This window comes from Lemur catta, chromosome 10 (genome assembly GCF_020740605.2).
Source record: "Lemur catta isolate mLemCat1 chromosome 10, mLemCat1.pri, whole genome shotgun sequence".
NCBI lineage: Eukaryota > Metazoa > Chordata > Mammalia > Primates > Lemuridae > Lemur > Lemur catta.
In genome coordinates this window covers 19,826,262-19,846,952 of record NC_059137.1, presented here as the reverse complement: position 1 = coordinate 19,846,952, position 20,691 = coordinate 19,826,262, and the positions used below count along the sequence as shown (strand labels likewise).

General features: G+C 42.2%; 1 protein-coding gene across 5 annotated transcripts in view; it reads right to left on the bottom strand.

Moving 5' to 3' along the window:
• TNC (tenascin C) overlaps positions 1–20,691 on the bottom strand; it is a 91,272-nt gene that overhangs the window by 19,089 nt on the left and 51,492 nt on the right. For 2 of the 5 annotated variants that reach the window (XM_045563838.1, XM_045563839.1), the window contains 6 exons: positions 18,156–18,428; positions 13,852–14,127; positions 9,786–10,058; positions 7,944–8,216; positions 2,479–2,601; positions 1,251–1,394 (listed from right to left, as the gene is read on the bottom strand). In XM_045563838.1, the coding sequence (XP_045419794.1) occupies positions 1,251–1,394; positions 2,479–2,601; positions 7,944–8,216; positions 9,786–10,058; positions 13,852–14,127; positions 18,156–18,428 (1,362 nt within the window). The remainder of the gene's footprint in view (positions 1–1,250; positions 1,395–2,478; positions 2,602–7,943; positions 8,217–9,785; positions 10,059–13,851; positions 14,128–18,155; positions 18,429–20,691) is intronic. The other 3 variants (XM_045563840.1, XM_045563841.1, XM_045563842.1) reach the window with 2 other exon arrangements.

The window sequence follows — 20,691 nt, the reverse complement described above, 5'->3', positions numbered from 1 at the left end:
CCCAGGCCAGCCCTGGGAAGATGGAAGGCAGCTGTCCTCAGCTCATTTCTTGGATGGGACATCTGAGCCTTGAGACGAGTTAGCCAGCCCGAGAGTCAAGGTGTGGCACAGTAATTTTGGGAGCTCACATCATCCGCTCTGAGCTCCTTCCTGTTCGTTGTGCATGTACAGAATCTCTTTTAACTGGTAAAAACAACGGGCCCCGGGAGGAACCGCGTCCAGCTTTTGCAGTCTGTTGCCGTGGAGAATCCATCGATAAAAGATTTCTTTGGGGAAATAGGGCCTGTGAGGCAGGGTGGACTGGACTCTGGGATTGGATGGGATGTTTTAATTGCATATTGTCAACACTTTCAGGCTACAGGGATATTTTAAAAATGTCCTATGAGGCCCATTCTTTGTATCCCTTAATGAATTGGACTGGATGATTGCTCATGTATCAAAGGATAAATTGTTTAGAGACATGGCTGTCTGAAGAGGAATTTTCCACTTCATTCTCCTTCAATGCAATTCATTATTTCTTCCTCTTTACAGTGTACTGTACAAATCAGGTTAGAGCAGGAAAATAGCCCTTTATTTTAGAAGACTACAGGGTTTGGAGTCAGAGTGACCTATGTTCGAATTTGGTTCCAGCATTTACTAATTATGTGGGTATTTCATTTCCCTGGGCCTCAGTTGTCTCCTCTGTAAAATGGGGATGATAATAGCCATGGGGTCACCACTACGTGTCCACGTGAAGCACCTGCTCTGGGGCCCCTCCCAGAGGTTCCGGGCAGAGGAGCTTGGTGGACTAGCGTGTATAGTCATTTACATTTGCAGATGTTTTATAGATACAGTTTCATATGGTTCTTGCTTCACCCTTCCAGGGGAGCAGCACTGTACCCACTGTGCTCTATAAAATGACAGGGAAGGAAACTGGACCCCAGAGAAACAAACTGACAGCTCATGCAGCTGGGTTTTGATCCAGGTCAGCATGACTCTAAAACTTGGATTCTGTCTTCCATAATAGTCCAAGAAATGGATGCCCAAAGAGGTTAAAGGATACACCTGAGGTTCCCCAGCTCACGAGGCTGGGGACGAGCCAGAAATGAGGCCTTTGGTGCTCTAAATCCAGGCCACTTTCCATGAGGGTTTTATAAATAAAACCTTCTTATTTACCCAGCTGCTGAGTCATGGGCCATAAAGCTGAAGGTGAGAAATACCGCAGCACGCACAGGTGACCTCTGAAAAACAGACCCCGAGAGCTAACACACCTGTGGTGAGCAACCCTGAGACAGGCTCGCTTTCCTCGAAGCCCTTCATGGCAATGACATTGACGAAGTATTCCACCCCAGGTATGAGCTTCACCAGCCTGGTCTGGGTCTTGGTTCCATCCACAGTTACCGCTGAGGGTGTACCTGGAACAGAGTACAAGCAAGATCGGGAACGGTGATCCTCCCGGCAGCTTACTCACCACTCTCCAAGATCTGGTGTATCTGATTTGGAAATGAAAGTGTATCTTTATCCAATGCCATTTTCTTGACTTCTCATTTGCTCCTACCCTCTGGCATAAGGCAAGAGGCCTTCCTTTTTTATACAATGCTTTTTCCATTGGTGCAGATGCCAAAAACAAAGCCAGGAGGGGAAAAAAACATGAAGTCACAACATACTAAAAATGGCAAGTTTCCGCTCAGTGGAGAGCTGGCATGTGGTGCAAATTTTATTTCCTTTTCTTCCCCCCACAAAGAATATGGGAAGTTCACTATGTCATATATATCTGATCTATGTAAACTATTGTCTTGGCAGTTATATAGACTCCCTTACTAGCATAAATTCTACTTAAGAAAAAAAAATGATCATAGTCAAGTATGTACTGTTCTATTTATTTAAAAAAGTCTAGAATTTATATTTCTTAGAATTTGGGGGCTGGTGAAGAGCTTGCACATCAGCTGATCAATATCCCACAGAGATGCTACAGCATTCCTGTGAAGCGGGCATCAACCATCCTCTCTTCACACACTTGCTGTGACAGGTAGCACAGTACCTGCCAGACTGTCTCTGACTGTTTCCTCCCCATGGTCTCTGTTACAACCCGTGTGCTTTGAACTAGAACTCACAAATCTTCTAAGTCACAGCTCCCCATTCCGTCCTGAGACAGACAGATTCGGGCACCCAAAGGTAAAACCTCACATCTATCCAAGACTGGCTTTTCACATGAGTGTGCTCAGAGGAAAAAAAAAGCCAGTGTATTTAGGGTCTTTTGTCATCGTGAGCAAACAATATTGGAGATTTATTTCTCATAGAATTTTAGAATTGCAAGGCTAAAAAGGGTCTTCTTCAAGTGACCCTTCACAAATGGGGTCACTTCCAGTGGTCTTAAAAATAAGGAGGCAGTTTTCTTTGGCCATGATGTTTGGGGGGCTGGGAATTATCAGGGTGTCTGTCATGATTCCATCCAAGCCTTCCACACTCCTCCTCCCCCCACCTCCCTGAGTCTCCTACCTCCTGTGATGGGCACATAGGTAACCCGGAAGCTCTCCACCTGGGCAGTGGGTGCCATCCAGCTGACAGTAGCTGCGTTTTCAGTGATGTCCGAGAACATGATTTCCTTTGGGGAGCCCATTGCTGTCAAGGATAAAACACAAGAGAAGCCCAGAAACAGTTAACTATCTCGTGCTGGTTCTTCCTGAATGCCTGACCTAGGAAAACTCAGTGCCTTGGGTTTGTGTCTGAGCCGAGTCTCTGGCATGGAGAATGTGGTGAGCTGCAGTCAAGTTGTGACTTGACAGAAACAATTGTTCTTTCCTTTCAGGTACAGAGCCCAGTCATTTAGTTTCATTTAAGGAGAATGTTAGCAGCGCCGCTGACTTTAAGGAATCGAGGGAGAGCAATTTCACAGATTCGAATACACCCTCCTTTCATTTTGATTTTCAGCATATTTTCAAACCTTTGCTTTCTAGTTCCTTTTATTAAATAACACCAAGACTTGACAACGGTATAGTTCTTTGCAATTTATGAGGCTTAATTTATGTAGAATTAAGAAACCCCCAAGAAGAAGATGTAGTTGCAGCCATTTTACAGAGATCAGACTGAGGCTCCATTCTCCAAGGAACCTTCTTGGGATGTTTCCTTTCTGGGCCCCAGGACTAAGCAGCAGAGCTAAGCACGGCCTGGGATCCTGGAAATAGTGTTCACATGAAAACTGACCTGGACAAACGCACTCTTAGAACTGGAAGGAGGGCCAAAGTCAGGGGAGCAACCGCAGCCATCACCAAAGCAAACACCCCTGGACCCTGGAGCTACCTATGGGAAGCTGTGCCTAGGGGAAGTTTCTCCTTCCTAAATGCCTCCCCCTCCCCCACCCCCGCAGAACCCAGTTGCCTTTGGCTGTTCGTTGTGTATTTTTTGGCTTATATTTTTGCCCTCTTCAGTTGACCATTCTTAACCAGGGAATTCAGGAAACAATTTTCAGGCTCTAGGGAGCTCAATTCCTCATCTTTTCCCCTCTCCAACCCACATTGATCATTAAGTTCTGAAACCCACAGAGCTTTGGTGTGCATTTTTTTTTCTTCCTATTTCTGTTTTTTCATCTCTTCCAAGTTGTATCCTCCTACAGCATTCTTCAGTGACCTGGTAGCCACCCCCGGACTCTGTGGCTGCCTGAGTTTTTGCCCTGTCCATGGAAAGTTTGGGAAACCACAGGGTCTCTGGAGCCTGGAAGATCTTGTTGTCCAAATACCATTGAGAGGCTGGGTGACCTGGGGCAGGTCCCTTCACTTCTGTGAGCCTCAGTTGCCCCATCTGTCCGGTGGGAAAAGTGGTACCCACCACAGGAATATTTTGAGGATTAGCAGAGATAACAAATGTGAAACCCCCAGCACAGCATCTGGCATGCACTATCTGGAATTCAGTAAATACGATTACTCTTTCTTTATTTTCTTTCCCACGTGATTCTTTCCTCCATGGGCCACCCTGGATTTTAAAGTATCCCCTAGGAAAGACCTAGATGAAGCCAGCCAAGGAAAAACCCCAGTGGGGGGTATAAACTCAGGCACTGAGCATGTCCCTTTGCCAGCCTGGTCCACTCTGGCTTTGGCTCTGATGGAAAGTCTCATTGGTGCATGTCTGGTGCACTTTAGAAAGTGTAACTTATGGCCAGTGTTCCGCTCTAGATCCCTGTTTTCTCATCTGCAAAATGGCAATAATATCGGCCCTGTCTTGCACACCGTAAGAATTAGGAGCCTCCTCCATCACATGCTACCGGGGGATGTGCTTGGGAAGTGGTAGCAGGAAGACAGCCATGCATCACCCGAAGGAGTGGTACATTGGCGGTGCCATTTCAGGGTCAATGGATGTGATATTTTTGGATGACAGACCTTCCTAGGTATGCAAACCTATTTGTTATTCTATAATAGCATGTCTCCTTCTGCCGTGAATAGGGCTTCTAAGTCTCCAGCCCTACAGCACATAGCTGTACACAGAAAAACTGAATCACACCTATTGAAAAGTTGGGGAAACCCATGAAAGGCAATGCCTCTTGTCTCTCTTTCCAAAAGCACTCTGTTGGTTTTCAAAAACAAAAACAACAATTCCATTAGGGAAATATCTGGGATTGCCAAAAAACTCTCAAGGAGTTTGAAGGGGCTTCTCTCTGTTCTCTGTGTAAAACGTTGCCTCCCAAAATCTGGAGCAAATGCCTTTCATTATGTGTCCATTGATAATGGTTTTTAAAAATTGTTCTCCTTAAACATATTTTTATTGGACACTTAACGTGTCAGGTCCTCTGCTAAGTTAAGGGGGCAGCATGGTATAAGAGCAAGGATTCTGGAGTTCGATTAACCTGGGATTGAATTCTACACTGGCTTTACTAGCTACAAACACCTTAGCCCCTTAGGTCTCAGTTTCCATATCTGTGAAATGGGGCTGAATGTAGCATAGCACTTACTTTCTATGCTAAGTCATCGGGATTCAGTGAGGTAAAGTGTGTCAGTTGCCCTGCCGCACATGGCACAAAGTACATACTCTATTCTTGAGAGAAGTGTGTGAGTCAGAGTCAGAGGTGCCCAGCACAAAGCCTGCATCAAATGGAAGGGAGAATTGCCAAGCAGGTGTTTCTACAGACCCTCTGACCCAGGCCTCCAGGTACAAGGTCATTGCAACTCTGTGGTGTGTGACTTGAAGTTCATCTAAATTGGAACTGAGCTGAAAGGTTCAGTGTGTGACTTCAAGTTCATCTGAATTTGAACTGTCTGGGAAATGTGGAGCAGAGTGGGAGCGGGGGCACATTCTGGGAGTTAGGAGAAGGGGTATTGACTATCCTATTGGTGTTGGGGGTGGAAGGGAGTACCAGGAGTGCATGGATGGGGGTGAGGATGGGGACAGGTTAAAGAAACATTTCTGGGTCCTCACTTTGAGATCCCAAGGTGGGGTATAGGATCCTCCAGAGGAAAATGACAAAGTCATCTTAGTTGCTGGGATTTCTTTGCTTTTTTCTGCCCATTCTGGGAACCCTCAAGATGGTACACAGAGGCGTGTTGGTGTTTAACTTCCTGGAGGCCAAAGAAGCTCCTGCCAACTCCTGGCCTTTCTAAGTGGGACCAAGAGTATTGTAAGAAAGTAGCTCAAACTACAGAGGGGAGGAGAAGCCATTGCTAATGCAGGGATTAACAGATAGAAGGAACAATAGAAGTAATAACCTAAGTATCCATCAGTAGGGAACTGGTTACCTAAATAATGTATATGGGATTATCTTCAAGATCTATTAATAAGTAGGAAAAACACACATACACACAAAACAAAGCATGGAAAAGTGGATAATATGTCAAAATTTGTGCTTCTCCCAAAAAGGGCAAAGAAGAATGTAAATTTATGTCTAATTTTACCTATATGTGTATTTCTGAAAGGACATACAAGAAAGTGGTAACATTGGTCGCCTCCAGATAGATCAACTGGGTGGCGAGGATACAGTAGAATAGCGACTTCATTGTATATCTTTTTTAATTTTGAATTTTGAACCAAGTAGCTCATTAAAAATAAAATTTACATGAAATCATCAAACACCATAATAGCTAATATTGTTACTATAGGGAAGGAAATTCTGCTAAATACTCTATATTCATGATCTTATTTAAACCTCATGGCTGACTTTAGAGTTAAATTTTGTTTTACAGATGAGAGAGTTGAGACTCAGAGAGGACAGCAGACTCGCCCACGTCACACAGCTGGTGAGAGGTAGAGCCATGAGTAGACTCCAAGGATCGGTCTTAAGATCACTGTCTTAACCACTAGGCTACACTGCCTCTCACCACCTTCCTGTCTTCTCCTAGTCCCAGATCACAGGCCTGTAGGCTCACATGTGTTCTCGCTCTCTCTCTCTCTCTCTCTCTCTCTCTCTTTGCTCTTTGGCTGTGAAATACAAGGCCCCGGAGAAAGAAATCAAAGAGGGGGCTTTCCAAAAGAGCAGGCTCTGTCTTTTCTTTTGTACTTAAAAAAAAAATGCAGCTCATGATTATTCATTCCCTTTTTTTTTTTGCTTTGGAACCACAGGGCTTCTTAAAAAAAATATATCAGCAAAACAAAATCAATGATCAGAAGTAAACTTTGAAGAGCAGTGTTTATAAACCAAGGTCAAAAGCGGGCCCTGCCTCTGATCTGGAGTCGTTTTATGGGCAGCCATAGGAAGGAGGAGGCTCAGACCTGCGTCCCAGGATAGGGTGTCCATGTTAATGAGGAACAGGGTTTCTCTTCTCACTAACTTGCTGCCTGGATCCCAGTGTTTTCTCCACGTCTACAAATACTGATTATGCTTTCTGCTGGTGGTTTCTTGGAGCTTTTTAAGTCCTGCAACTTGACATAATAAAATACCTGTCTTCAGACAAAGAGCAGAGGGTTTTGGCTGCTGTGATGCCCTATGCCCATCAGAGACGGCAAGTCTTATACCCATTGGTTATCTACCATCCGTCTGCTCACATTTAACGGTACTGAAATAAATCGGTCATTGGGGGTTTATTCCAAATCTATCTGTGTAACCTTAGGCTAATCACTTCACCTGTCTGGGCCTCGGATTCTTTATGCACAAACAGAAGAGACTGAGCTACATCATTTCTCAGGCCCCTTTTCTCTCTCCCTGTGATGTGATTGTTCCCTCGGATTCCCTTTTGAAGCAGCTGTCTGCAGTGCATGCCATGTTTCTGCCTGTCCCCCAGTTTCAAGAAGGAGCTCACTCGACTTGTAGGTCTTTCCTTTTGACTTTAAAGAGTCATGTTAGTCCTAGTAGTATCATTAAAGAGTCATGGTATTAAACATTTTTTTTTCTTTTTGGAACAGCTCATACGGAAAAGTGTTTTCATTTCTCCTAGGTGCCTTTTAGAGTTGTCATGCATATGGGATGAAGTGAGCAAGCTTCATGAAGAGTAGCTCGTTCACCCTGCCAGCTCCCTCCCTTTTCCTTGCTGTTCTCCGGACTGATTATTCACACGTAACATTTTACAAACATTACTCCTTATAGGTAGAAACGCCACTTCTCCATTAACCCCCTGTCTAGCATAACTCGAACGCTTGACCAAAGAACAAGGAAATGTACCTCTGGATAAAATATGAAGAGATAACAGGAAGAAGGAAGAGTCTTTGGAATTAAAAATACTGCAACAATTGTGATGATGATATAATGCGTAATGACAAAGTAAAGAGCTATCATTTGCCGAGCCTTGCTATGGGCCAGATGCTCTGCTACGGGCTTTACACAAATTATCTCATTTAATCCTCATGATCCTATTAAGTAAATGGCATCATACTCTTTTGCTTAAGGACTTAGCCAAATTGTCAAGGTAACACAGTCTATAATTGAAAGAGCTAGGATCTGAACGCAAGCCTGCCTGAATCCAAAGCTCTTGTAATTACCCAGCCCTGTGAGCTGAGGACCCGTAAGTCATGACTTTTCTCTGTTCTCTCCTGTTTATTTACGGTACCTGTTGTTGCTATAGCACTGACTGGCTGGGATCGTCTTCCATTGCTTATTCCATAGAGTTCAATTTCGTATTCAGTAGCCTCTCTGAGACCTGTTATGTCCCTGGTACGTTCGGGGGCAAGGAGGGTTATTTCCAGTGGCTCAGACTGCTTTTTGGTATCTCTGATTTTGAGAACAAAACTGTCGAAGACCCCTTCATCAGCTGTCCAGGACAGACGGAAACCATCTGGGGTGGCATCTGAAACCAAAAGGTTGTCAACTTCCGGTTCGGCTTCTAGAAAGGGAGAAAACGGTGGAAGAAGGAGGAAAGAGAATGTCATTTACCAGTCTGTGCAATCTCCTCTCCAGTGGGGGTATCAATACTCAGTGATGCCCCAGCTTTCAGAGATAGAAGGGTCCTGAGATACCGAAAATGAAATCAGTCAACATTAACAAGTCTAGCAGGGCTAGGAGAGGGGAAGGATGGAGCTGACACATTGATACAAGCCAAGCGTATGCTTGCATATGTGAGTTTTGTCTAAAAGCAATTCTATAAATCCACATCTGGACTCAGCATTGGCCCCTCCCATGTATTATAAAATAAGTTCAAAGCCAGTAACTTGTTTACACTTGCTTTCTGTCTTCCAGTGGCTGAGTGCCCATCCTCTGTGCGACCTTTTCCTTTTCTTTTTGAAAAGACAAATAAACCAGCATTAACGATCTGTAGTGCAGCCACGATGATACTGCTGCTCATGTCTCCGTTGAGCCTGAGCAAAATGGCTTTTAAAATATTATATAGTCTTTTTGCTTTGTTCTTAGAGCTGTTTTATTAAAGAAGGCTCCTAACCCTCAAATTCTTTCTTGCTTGATTTTCTTTTCTTGCTATCTTAACCATTAAATATGTTCAGACGGTAGGTAGAACTGAGGCTTGGAACTTCTCGTGCTACATACTTGGGACCTGGGGTTTCATCTTGGATTGCCTTCACTAGACAAAACTCAATGTTAAGGTAAATTTAGAGCTGAGTTTCCCAAAGTGTGCTCAAAGCAAACTACTCCTGTTTGCTCCTCTTGCTCAAAAGGTACCCATTGTCAAATAAGTTTGGGAAATATTGCCTGGATAAGTCCCTCCTGGAGATGCACAAAGCACAGTAGGATGTTCTGAAAAGCCTTGTGATTAACGATACTGTTTAACTTTGACTTGATGTTTCCAAACTTATTTGAACACAGACTTTCCTCACCAAGTAGGACCTTTGACTATTCTATGGAGCCAGTAATCTGTAAAAAGACTTTGGGAAACACAGATTTTTGACTGTTAAGGTTGTTAAGGTTATATTTCTGTGGGAATTATTAGTCTTGAGAAAATTATGGATTTAGTCTGTGTCAAAGAATATTTCTGATATTAGTGATTACCGAAGGAAGAAGTTCACATCTGGTTTTCCAATGACAAGTCCACTGGGTAAGTTTGTTAGGGTCACAGTTGAGACTTTGAGACTGCAAAGATTTTAAATACATTTTCAAAATATACTCAATGGTATATTTCTTTTGAGAAGGCTGAAATGTAGTTGGGGACCAGCCAGGATGAACACGAGGGAGGAGGGTATGGAGGAAACGCGCAAGAGATATGGACAAGGCATGGTCTAAAGGATTTGGGACACGAAGTAGAAACATTTTGACCTTCTCATTTCTGGGGTGGGAGCAGAGAGTGCTCATTAGATATATAAGACAAGGGAGAGTGTAGGGAGGACATGAAAGAACAGGGCACATCTACGAATGTCAACAAAGATGTTAACATGGTGATCCGGTAGACAGATGACATGGAAGGGAACCAGGAAGAGGAGAGAACGGCTCACTTGAGTTGAAATACCTGTAACAATCTCAGCCCTCAAGGGCTTGGTTTGGTGCCCTTGGGTGAAGCCAGAGACCATAACCTCATAGCCAATGCCGGTTATGAGGCCTCTAAGCTCCAGCTTCCTCTGGGTTCCTGAAAGTGTGAATTCCTGGGGGTCCAGCAGCTTCCCAGAATCCACCACCGTTACTAGAAAGCTGTCAAAGGCATTCTCCGATGCCATCCAGGAAACTGTGAACCCGTAGGGATTAATGTCGGAAATGGTTAGGTTTTCCAGAAGGGGCAGGGCCTCTGAAAGAAGGGAGGAGTGAAAATATCTCAGGTTAGCAGCACTGACTGTGGCAGGACAGCACAAGTTTCCAAGGTCACCGACAGATACCCAGTCAACCACTCCATGTGTTACATGCTCAGAAAATGAAAAATTAAGTAAGAGCTTATTGGGTGTCAGATAGTGTTCTTACACGCAATTCTCTTCATATGCCTATGAGGTAGGTATTATTCCCATTTTACAGGTGAGAAAACTGAGTTTCAAAGAGATTGACTTGGCTAATGTCATGAGCTAGAATGTGATAGAGCAAGGTTTTTAGCTTGATTTTACTCAAAGGCCATATATTCCTCTATCCAAATAGAATATCTTATGTTGGGTTTGCACCCCTTCCTCTACTTCCCACTGCATTCTGGTCTTGAAGCAAATCAGCTTTTTTTTCTTTTTGGCAAGTATAGTTCCGTTTTGATATATTTCATGTGTTTCTATCCTACTTCTAGTTTACATTTTGAACCAAGTTGATTAGGCCACTTAGTGACACATCCTCACAAACTGAGATAAAGGGAAGAGGTAAGATATTTTTTCAAGTGTCAAAATTCACAATTTATGGTTATGACACAGTGCAGAATTCCAAGATTTGCTAAATTGTTTGCTGTTTATTTTCCTGGATAAAGCTAGAAAACAAGGACATCTCTGGATCTTCAGTAAGTTCCATCATCATCCTTTGTTCATTCATTCACCAAACATCTGTGTCCCAGGCACTCTGATTTCTTGGGTGCCAAGGGACCTATTCACACACTGGAATTCCCAGAAGGAGGGAGCTTATATCAGCTAATTTTCTGTCACTACTTCCCAGTTGACAGTGCTTCACATTAGCATCCTATTTAATCCAATGACACTGTTAGGTAGATATTGCTACCTCCCCCTGGCACCCATGGCACTTAAGGAAAGAGAGGCCAATGACTTATCCAAGATCACACACCCACTAGATGACTAAGCTGGGATCCAACTGGGTCTTCTGACTCCAAGTTCTATGTTTTTTCCATGCCCAAAGCCAATGTCTAATTAGTAAACCCCATCAGTACTGGCAGGTCCTGAAGCATAAACAGGATTAGTGGAGAAGGTCCAGCATCTCCTCTCTAGTTAAAAAATCCACAGTAATGAAGAATATATGTTTTTTTCAGAAGGAGAAAGGGGATGGGATTTCCAAACTAGCTGCATCTAGTTTAGAGCCTTCTTTTCCATTGCAGCTAAATGGAAACTTTCAAAGAGATAAATGACCTTGCACTAACACCCAGGGTCTAATCCATGAGACGCAAAGAAAAATGTTTAAAAAAGAAGTGTTTGGTGACTGAATGAATAAGTGAACAAATGCCCTTATCCCCTAAGCAGAGACTCAAATCTTGCTGCGGCTTGGACTTCCTGTACTTATTTTGAAACACTTGGTGTTTATTTTGAGGCATTTTTTCCATGTAAAGATCTCCAAAGAATCATAACTCTATCAAAGGCAAAGATGAAATCACTTCTACTGTGCAAACAGTCATCTTGGTCTGCTCGAGAGACAAGGGTTCTCAAATTCTGTTGCTGGGTTTTGTTTAGATAAGTGGCGTCTCTCTTTGATAGCTGGCCTTTTTGCACCTCCTGCCATCAAAGCAATGAATTCCGGTGAAAGTGAGGGCGTTCAGGCTAATTAGTCAATCAAGGGCTTGTTATTTAAGAGTCCCCCCTGTTCTGCTCTTTCTTTTTTAATATGCCTCTTTTAAAACAGAGAGTTTTTTCACATCATGGATTAGTTGAGACAATGCTGTAACTGGATCTAGGATTCTCAAGCCCAGCTCTCTCCACTTTTCCTTTCTTCTCTCTGTGCTGTGGGAGGTCCTGCAAGAACCTGCAAGCCAGGGCCGGAAGGGATCTGTGGCCATTCCACGCTCCTGGGCAGTGAGAGTCTCACCTCACACCTGTTCCTCCCTACCACCCTGCCTGGAGAAATTATCATCTTCTGTGTCTGAAGGCTGATCTGAATGATTTAATTCACATTGGATACTAGATAGAAAAAGTAACCATTTTTCAATCTTACATTAAAACACATCCAGTGTTCTTTTAAAAATAAGAGGGAAATCGTGACTGCAGAGGTCTATTGTTTCTATCTAGGCTGGTTGGTTATTTTTAAGAACACCACTTTGCTTACACTGTTGGAAGATAGTAGAAAGAAAGAATACCTATTGTATGCCAGGCAGTTAAATCTCACCATATCTACTTGGTCCTTGAGACAAAGCTGCCAGAGGTACCTGTGGGTGTCCTTTCCCTACACATAAAGAAATCAGGGTTCTAACAAGTTATGAACTTGCCAAGGTGATGTAGCTAAAAAGCTGTGGGAGAGGTTTAGAAACCACATGGGCTTGAACTCAAAATCCTCACTCTTCCAGGACACCATGCTGTCTCCAATTAAATATTTAATTGTACTTATTAACATATTTATAGCAACTTAAACCCTGGGAGAGGCCTGGTTTAATGTGAAAATCAGATGGCAAAGTCCATCTTCTGAAAAATCATCAATAATGGAAGGCAAGAGACTTCTAAGTATTTTCTGAGGCTTTTGGGGCTAGAAATTTGGTAAATTGACATCATTTTCAACCTTTGTCATTGACAGGATGATATCAGGGAAGGAAATAGAGAACCATTTCCTTATATAATTCAAAGAGAAGTTAGAAGTCAAGTTTAATGAATGGGTAAGGCTTAATTAATTTTGAATCTGCCTGCTGTCCTAGATTGAGCCATTGTCAATCTGTTGTCAATTTTAAGAAGAATTATTCTTTAAAGAAAAATATTATACTTCTGGGGTAGGTAGTTTATGAACTGCCTTGCCTAGTATGATTTATGGGCAGAATTCTTGTCCTACTAGGTCTTTACTAACTTAGAATTCACTTTGTAGCCAGAACCTCTAAACTGTGGCTAAGACAGCCTATAAATCTGGGCACAAAAATGCCTAAAAGCTTTCTACAATAGCTGAAAACATTGTCTCCCCTTCCCCAGAGTGGCTTTGAAAGACCTCTCCTTTGCAATAGTATCTGCCTTCTCTTTACTTAGAAGTTTACACAAGTTATCTTGGCTATTGTGAATAATGCCATATTGTAACCTAAGTGTCCATCAATGGATGAATGGATAAAGAAAATGTGGTTTATATATATATATAATGGAATACCATATATCCCAGCTATTCAGGAGGCTGAGGCAGGGGGATTGCTTGAGCCTAGGAGTCTGTGGTTGCTGTGAGCTTGGCTGATGCCACGGCACTCTAGCCCAGGTGACAGAGCGTGACTCTGTCTCAAAACAAAAAACAAAAAGGTTGAACTCATAGAAGTAGAGAGTAGAATGATGGTTACTAGGGACTGGAGTTGGGGGAATGGGGAAAGGGGAGATGCTGGTCAGAGAATATGAAGCTCAGTTAGACAGAAGGAATAAGCTTTAGCGATCTATTACACAACATGGCGACCACAGCTAATAAAAATGTATTGTATATTTCCAGATTGCTAAAAGAGTAGATTTTGAATGTTCTCACCACAAAAAAAATGATATGTAGGTGAGGTTACTGATATGTTAATTAGCTCGATGTAATCATTGTACGATGTATACATATATCAAAACATCACATTGTACCCCATAAATTTATGCAATTATAATTTGTCTATTAAAAATAAAATAGAGAAGTTTACATTTGGAACGAAGACTGTATTTTGGGTTGAATTTTCCTTTAGACTATCTACCCCCTTTCCTGTGTTAGAATTCTAAACAGACAAGTGAGAACCTCTGATTGAGTACCTGTAACGACAAAGGCAGTGAGGGGTCTGGTGGGGTCCCCAGCCCAAGTGGTCCCTGCCACACTAACGTCATAGCCAGTGTTCTCCACCAAGCCTGTGACGTGAGCTTGCTGTGCGTCTCCTGAGACTGTGAATTGCTGGGATTCATGCAGCGAGTGAGAATCGCTCACATTGATAACAATCTTTGCAAAAAGCCCAGCTCCAGTGGTCCATGACACGTTGAAGCTGTCGGGAGTAATATTGCTAAGGATTAGCGTGCCCAACTGTGGCTCTGGCTCTGAAGGGGAAGGAACATGGGCAGAGAGAGAGAGACATTGTTAGAGGAAACAGTGGATTTCTCCAGAATATAGCCATAGAATACAAAAGCATCAATATCTCCAAATATTTGCAGAAAAGGTAGTATATTAGACTGTGTCTACACCTGCATTGATTATGATGATAGAGAATATATTACAGGTGTGAATTTATGTTCTTTAAAGTATAGACATGACCCTTTGCTAGTTGTGTATGAAGAAAAGTGAATAAGCCATTAAAGCAGTAGATTGGATTAATGTGAAGGGCATTAAGGCTGCATTTTCTAAGGTTTGTAATGGGGCACAAGTCTTCTAGGATGTTTCAAGAAAGGACAGCTTTGTGATGCAGTATCCATGGTGAACTTGAGTATTATAGCTCACCTTAGAGATTCACTAGCATTTTAAAGGCTCTGACAGGCTGGTTCTGTAAGTAAACTATTTAATTGTGTTTAGCCCATCATTTCATAAAATTATTGATCAATGGATAATATTCTGAGGAATATCCTTTGAGCATCCCAAGGAGCTGGTGTTCCACGGAGCTTGCTTTAGAAAATGCTACTTTGGAGTTTTCTTATTAAGGCTTCTTTTGATCTATTTGGAGTGCACAAATTAAAAGCTCATATCCACACAACAAAAATTCTCCATATTATTTAGAAACCCAAATGTATATGCCATAGGAAAATCTTTCTCTCACCATAAATGCTATAAAGGTGAAGATGGCTTCCATTAAAAAAATTCCTGGTGGGTGCAAAAGTTAAACTTGAAGTCAGGCATTCCATTTTCTGATTAGGAAATTTACTTACTGGACAATCTGGAAAGATGGATGGTTCCACTGAGGTTAAATATCTTTTGTCTCTTAAAGTCTAGACAATCAGGGATGAGAGCAACTCATTTAATGGAAGGGGCCTAAATGGTTAGTTTCAACTGAGATGTATATGGGGCTGGCCTCCTAAATGCTCATTAGCCAAATATTAAAATGAATTCAATCCAGACTGTATTTTAAAGAGAGACAACAGTCCTGGAGGGTTGAGATATTAGATCAGGACTTAGGGTTGGGAAGAGGAACACTATTTCTTCCAAGGACTTGGGAGTTGTTTTACTTCAGCTCCAAAATTTTGAGGAAAGAAGGGCTCATCTTAATAAACTTTAAACTCACAATTGCATGGCATAACTCAATGCCATCAAGTCTCTAGGACCTGGCTCAGAAGTGCAATATAGTCAAAAGCATTAACATGGGATTTCCTACTTATCAATTAGTTTGAGAAGCTAAATGATGCTATAATTTTCAGCTACAGCATTGGCAAATTCCCTCAACCCCACAAGAGATAAGATCCTCTAAATAGAACTCTGTTCTTTCCCTATATTTTGCTGCAGAAACAATCTCCCAAGTTAAGGATGAATGTTGGGATTCTTCTCATGCTACCAGACAACACATTCACCATGCAAAATAAGACTTAGGTTCTTGAAGTCAGCTTTACCTCCAGCTGTTTCCCAGAGGGTGCAGCCAACCAAAAAAGTGAGATGCAAGAAAAAACTCTGAAAAAGAATAGTAGTTAGGGTGTGGTCAGTCTTCCATGCAAGCGAGGGACATTTTTATCCTACCACTTTTAACCTTTGGAAACAATTCCTTGACATGCAGTCTGCTTCCAGGAAAGACAGACATTTTCAAAAATTTAATGCTCTGGATATTTACCACATGCACCAAGATTTGGACAAGATGACAGCTGGAGAGAAGATTCTGACATTTTGTGACAGATACCAGTGGGCGACAAAACATGCTTGACAGTACATGTCAAAAGAGAGCAGTCTGTTTGTAGGGGATCCAAACAAATAAAACTCAAGAACAAGATGAGACCACTGGGTCCTCTCATGCAGTCCTTGGGGTATGATTTAGGGTCTCTTTTCAGCATGCTAAGGGCACCACTATTTAAAATCCTGGTAGAGAGAAAGAAAATGTAGATCATTCTGACCAATGAACCAGAAATGACATGCACCCACCTCTTTGAATATAACATAGGAAAGCTTTGATTAGAAAGACCACAGGCAGATGATAATGGGTGGAATTGGAAAAGATTATTCAAGATCAGATGAAAGGATGGTTTAGAAATTCAACCAAAGCAAGTCATGTTAACTCTCTACAAACAAATAAAGCAACTCCAGATGTGAGTGGATGTTTAGGAAAAAGAGGTTGACACTGAAGTTCCTTAATTTGGGGTAAGAGTTATTTTAAAGCTTTAAAGTTTTGATTTGGATGGCTCTATCAAATTTGAGAAGGATCTGGAGCAACTAAGAGGATGAAAAGTTGGTAGTGGGTGATTTTTTTGGAATGCTGTTCAGAGGAAGTTCAATAAAGAGCGAAGAACTGATAATGAGAAATACCTGTGGTTGCTTGGACCATCAGGGTCTGAGCACGCTGCCCGCCAATCAGCCCATGAAGGTGGGCAGTGTAATTGGAAGAAGCTCTGAGGTTGGTGATGACAGAGCTGCGAGATGCCCCAGGCACAGAACGCACCGTGGTCTCCTGGGGTTGATCGGAACTACTAACTTCTATAAGAAAGCTATCAAAGGCAGGCTCCTGAGCTATCCATGAGATGGACACACTGCCCCAGGTCACATTTGAGACAGTGAGGTGGCTAAGCAGAGGTTCAGCTACTAAGGCAAGAAGAAAAAATACGAAAGCGTATCAATTTAAAACACTGTTACAGAGTCAAAATCAAAACATGTAAGACTAAATCCATACAGTTTTAGACTTTACCTTTAGGAAAAAGGTAAAGGAACATGTCCTTTGTTGAAAACCAATTTGAGCTAGAAGAAACAAACATATTTGGCTAATTTTCTCCTCTAGGTTTTGTTACGTTAATACTTTAATCTTGCTGAGATGAGAATTACATAATGCTATCTCTCTGCCTTTTCTATGGACCACCCTGATAATAATTTGTAGTCTCATGTAGAATGAGGACAGACTCTCTCTCAACCATGGGTGACCTAAATGGTAAATTGATGTTACCAATCTCAACCCTATTCTTGGATTTCCCAGACTATGGGTCTCTCTCTCTCTCTGTCTCTCTCTGTAAACTATAAGGACAGATTCTCCTGTGTTTGTTACACAAATATCCCTTTTTTTACCCCAGCTTGTGATGTCTTAGTTTACCTTTCAAGAGAAGGCATTGTCTAAAACGTGCTAAGAATGCTATTTTGAATGCACAAGGCTCTCCTCTCCAAATTCACATAAAATTCTCTTTTGTTGCATGGCAGAGAACATTTGGCATGGTATATATGCCACAGACACCACACATTTAAAGTGAAAGCAGTTTACTCTTTTTTAAAAAATTTTTAACCAAGTTCCTTGTTTGAACACAATGCTTCTACTTTTATTTTTGCCATCCACCATTCACTGTTCCAATGGCAAGATGGCATGGTCTGGTCTTTTCTTCTAGAAGTCTTTTCTCCTAGATCAATGGAACTGGGGTAGTCTGAAAGGCATGGATACCTTCTACACTCATTTGATAAGTAATCTTTGTGCTTTCTCTTCACTTTCCAAATTGGAAAAAAAAATATCATCAACACAATTATGAAATCTTTGGGATATTTGGACATTATAAAGTCAAAGGCACTAGGAATGCAAAGACACAAAGATAACAAAAAATATAATTTTTAAGACCTCTTTGACTGATGTCGCTATCTTTTCAAGTCAAGAATAGCTCTTGCTATATATAGTTTTTTAGTTACTGAAGGGGAGAATTCTTTTCTATAGATTCCGTATGGTGATCTGCACAAAACTACATTTTATGCTGCAAATGTCCTGGTTGGTGATAAATCAGGCAAGTGGCTTTATGGTAATCCATTATTTGAGGTGCTGTTGGAAGAGAATTACGTTACATAGAGCTTCCAGTATCATGGAAGAGGTAGTACCCTGTGGCTTGTATATCGATGGGGGAGGAAGTGGAGTGGTTTCACCCTGCAAAGAAGACTGTGGAAAGAACGGGTTAGAAACAGGAGAATGCACATGTACCTGTGGTGGCTGTGGCACTGATGGTTTTGGTCCGGATGCTGGGAGCAAGGCCAGACAGGTAGATAATAAAATCAGTACTAGGGGGTAGCCCTGAGATGTGGGCAGTTCGTTCAGCACCAGAGATATTATATTCTACCGCCTCCAGCAACCTATTGGAATCAATAATTTCAATGGTAAAGGTCTCGAAGATCCCATCAGCAGCTGTCCAGGAGAGATTGAAGCTCTCAGGAGTTATGTCAGAAACACTTAAGTTTCCAATTTCAGGTTCTTTGGCTGAAAAAGGATAGGGTAGGAGAGAAAACAAAACAAAACAAAACAAATTTGAGTTAATTATCTGGCTGTATTTTAAGACTGAGGTTGTTAGTAGAACCATTGCTGGGTAGAGAGATCTGATAGTTCAAGGCTATGATGAAATGAAGCAACGTTGCCAATCAGTGCCAATGAGAGAGAAAAAGCAGTTTTGTTAAAAGAAAAATAAAAAAAGGAAGGTGCAGCAATTAGAGTTCTCTACTCTACAGTTGCCAACATGATCAGGCCCTGGCTGAGAAAATGTGCTGAATGATCTCTGCAGGAACTGCTGCTTATGAGCCGTGCATGCCTCTGGAAAGCTCCACCTCAGGGCTGCTGGCCATTGGTCAAGAGATATGAGTCCTGGCAGCTTCTAGTCTCTTGAATGGCACTCAGGAGACCAAGATTACTTGGATGCCTTCTGCAGACATTCTTTGCTTCGAGGGAGCTCCCACCTATTCAAAGGAGGGCTAAATAATTCTGAAGCCATTACTTTCCCAAGATAGTACCTTGAGGCTTCTGATTATGTGACTTAAAAGGAGTCGCCAATTTCTCAGTGCAATTCTTGGTATTTTTTTTCATACTTCAGACAAGGGCCAGCCAGCTGTTCTTATATTCTGTTCAAATAGCCTTTCCCCTCTTAACTGCTTCTACGTAGCCCAAAGAGGCTAGTACTGCATTGCCAACCAATATTGCTAAGCCAAGATGAGGCAGTTGAAGCAACCTTTTCAGCCAAGAAGTAACATTTTGTCTTGGAGATGGTCCTGCTTTGCTTTTCTGAGCAAAAGGAATAAAACACGCAGAGGGCAGGAAGGGGTGGCGTTTGAAAAGCTAGTACTGTCTCTTTAGCAAGGAAGCAGGCTCCTGGGCTCTGAGACCAACACAATGGATTTGTTGAGATACAGATCAGATGGGATTATGGCCCTTCCTCCTTCTAGTCCAACTCATCAGAGGCAAGAATGTTGCTATCATTAAAAAGTAAAACACATGCACCCATAAAATTAGTAATGACACCCAAACCGCAAGATCTGCAGGAAAGATCAGAAGTGGTGGGTGATTTCCCTGCCTCCTGGGAAGGGCTGGTATGTGCGTATCAGATAAGAGTCCTGGGCATATTCAGGGCAGCCTCGACTGCAATTTCTAGGCATTTCAGGATCACTGCCCATGCGGTGGTTGTCTGTGTCTTATGTTTATCTACCTCAGTGAGAGTTACTGAAATGGCTGAGGCTAAAATAAAGAGCTATGCTTTCGCTAGAATCAACCAGGTATAGGTATGTCATGAAAGTTTAGTTGCAATAATTATATAAAAGGAGGGGGCAGTCATATGCAAAACAAACCAACAGTCTCTACTGAGCTTCAGATCTATCGAGGCACAGAATGAAGACCAGTAATGGAAAACTGTGCTGGGGGAAGGCTGCTGACTTTACAGGCTCCCAGGGAAACACTGAAGCCTTGTAACTGAAGTAGGGTGATGAGTAGATTATAATTTATCCTCTGGGTCTGGGGCTTGGAGTTTGCCATCCAAAGGCCAACACTGCAGAGAGCAACTCTTGCTTAAAAGAGCAAAAAGGGTATCAGTTCTTTGACATCCATAGCCTGGGACATTCCTTGTTCCAAATGCTGCTGCGTGTACTTCTCCTAATGAATAGTTTTGTCTTTGGTACAGTCTTTGGTCATAATTGTGTGATTTTTTTTTTCTTTTTGGTCTAGCTTTTGCTAATTTGATGTTCTAACAATGACTCAGTATCTGAGAGAATTGCCTAAAGGAGGCTAATTCGGTTCTCTTATTATACTCGGTGCATTTTAAAGAAACATTTCTTAAATGCAAGAACCACAGGACCCATACCCTTGAGGGATTTGGAGAGAGGAAAGCACCATTTCCAACTAGCAAAAGACTCTCTAAAGTAAATAATCTGTGCTCCACCAGAACTCACACATGGGAAAGGGGGGCTTTTAGTAACATCCAAGCACTGGAGAAGTGAATTAAAACCATCAGGCTGATTCCTGAAACAAAAAGCCATCATTCAAAAGAGAGGTAGCTGCAGGATTGGTGAGGTAAAGAGTGGGCGGGAGAGGCTGGGGAGCTGGAGGTCAGAAGGGACCACATCTGCATCATTCATCACAGAGATGGCAAAGGCATCTGGACAAAGGCACAGCCCATGGGAGGTCTCTGAGCATGCATGGCCAGCAGCTAAAGGACACATGGAAAGAATTCAGTTATGGAAAGAAGCTGACTGTCTGCACGATC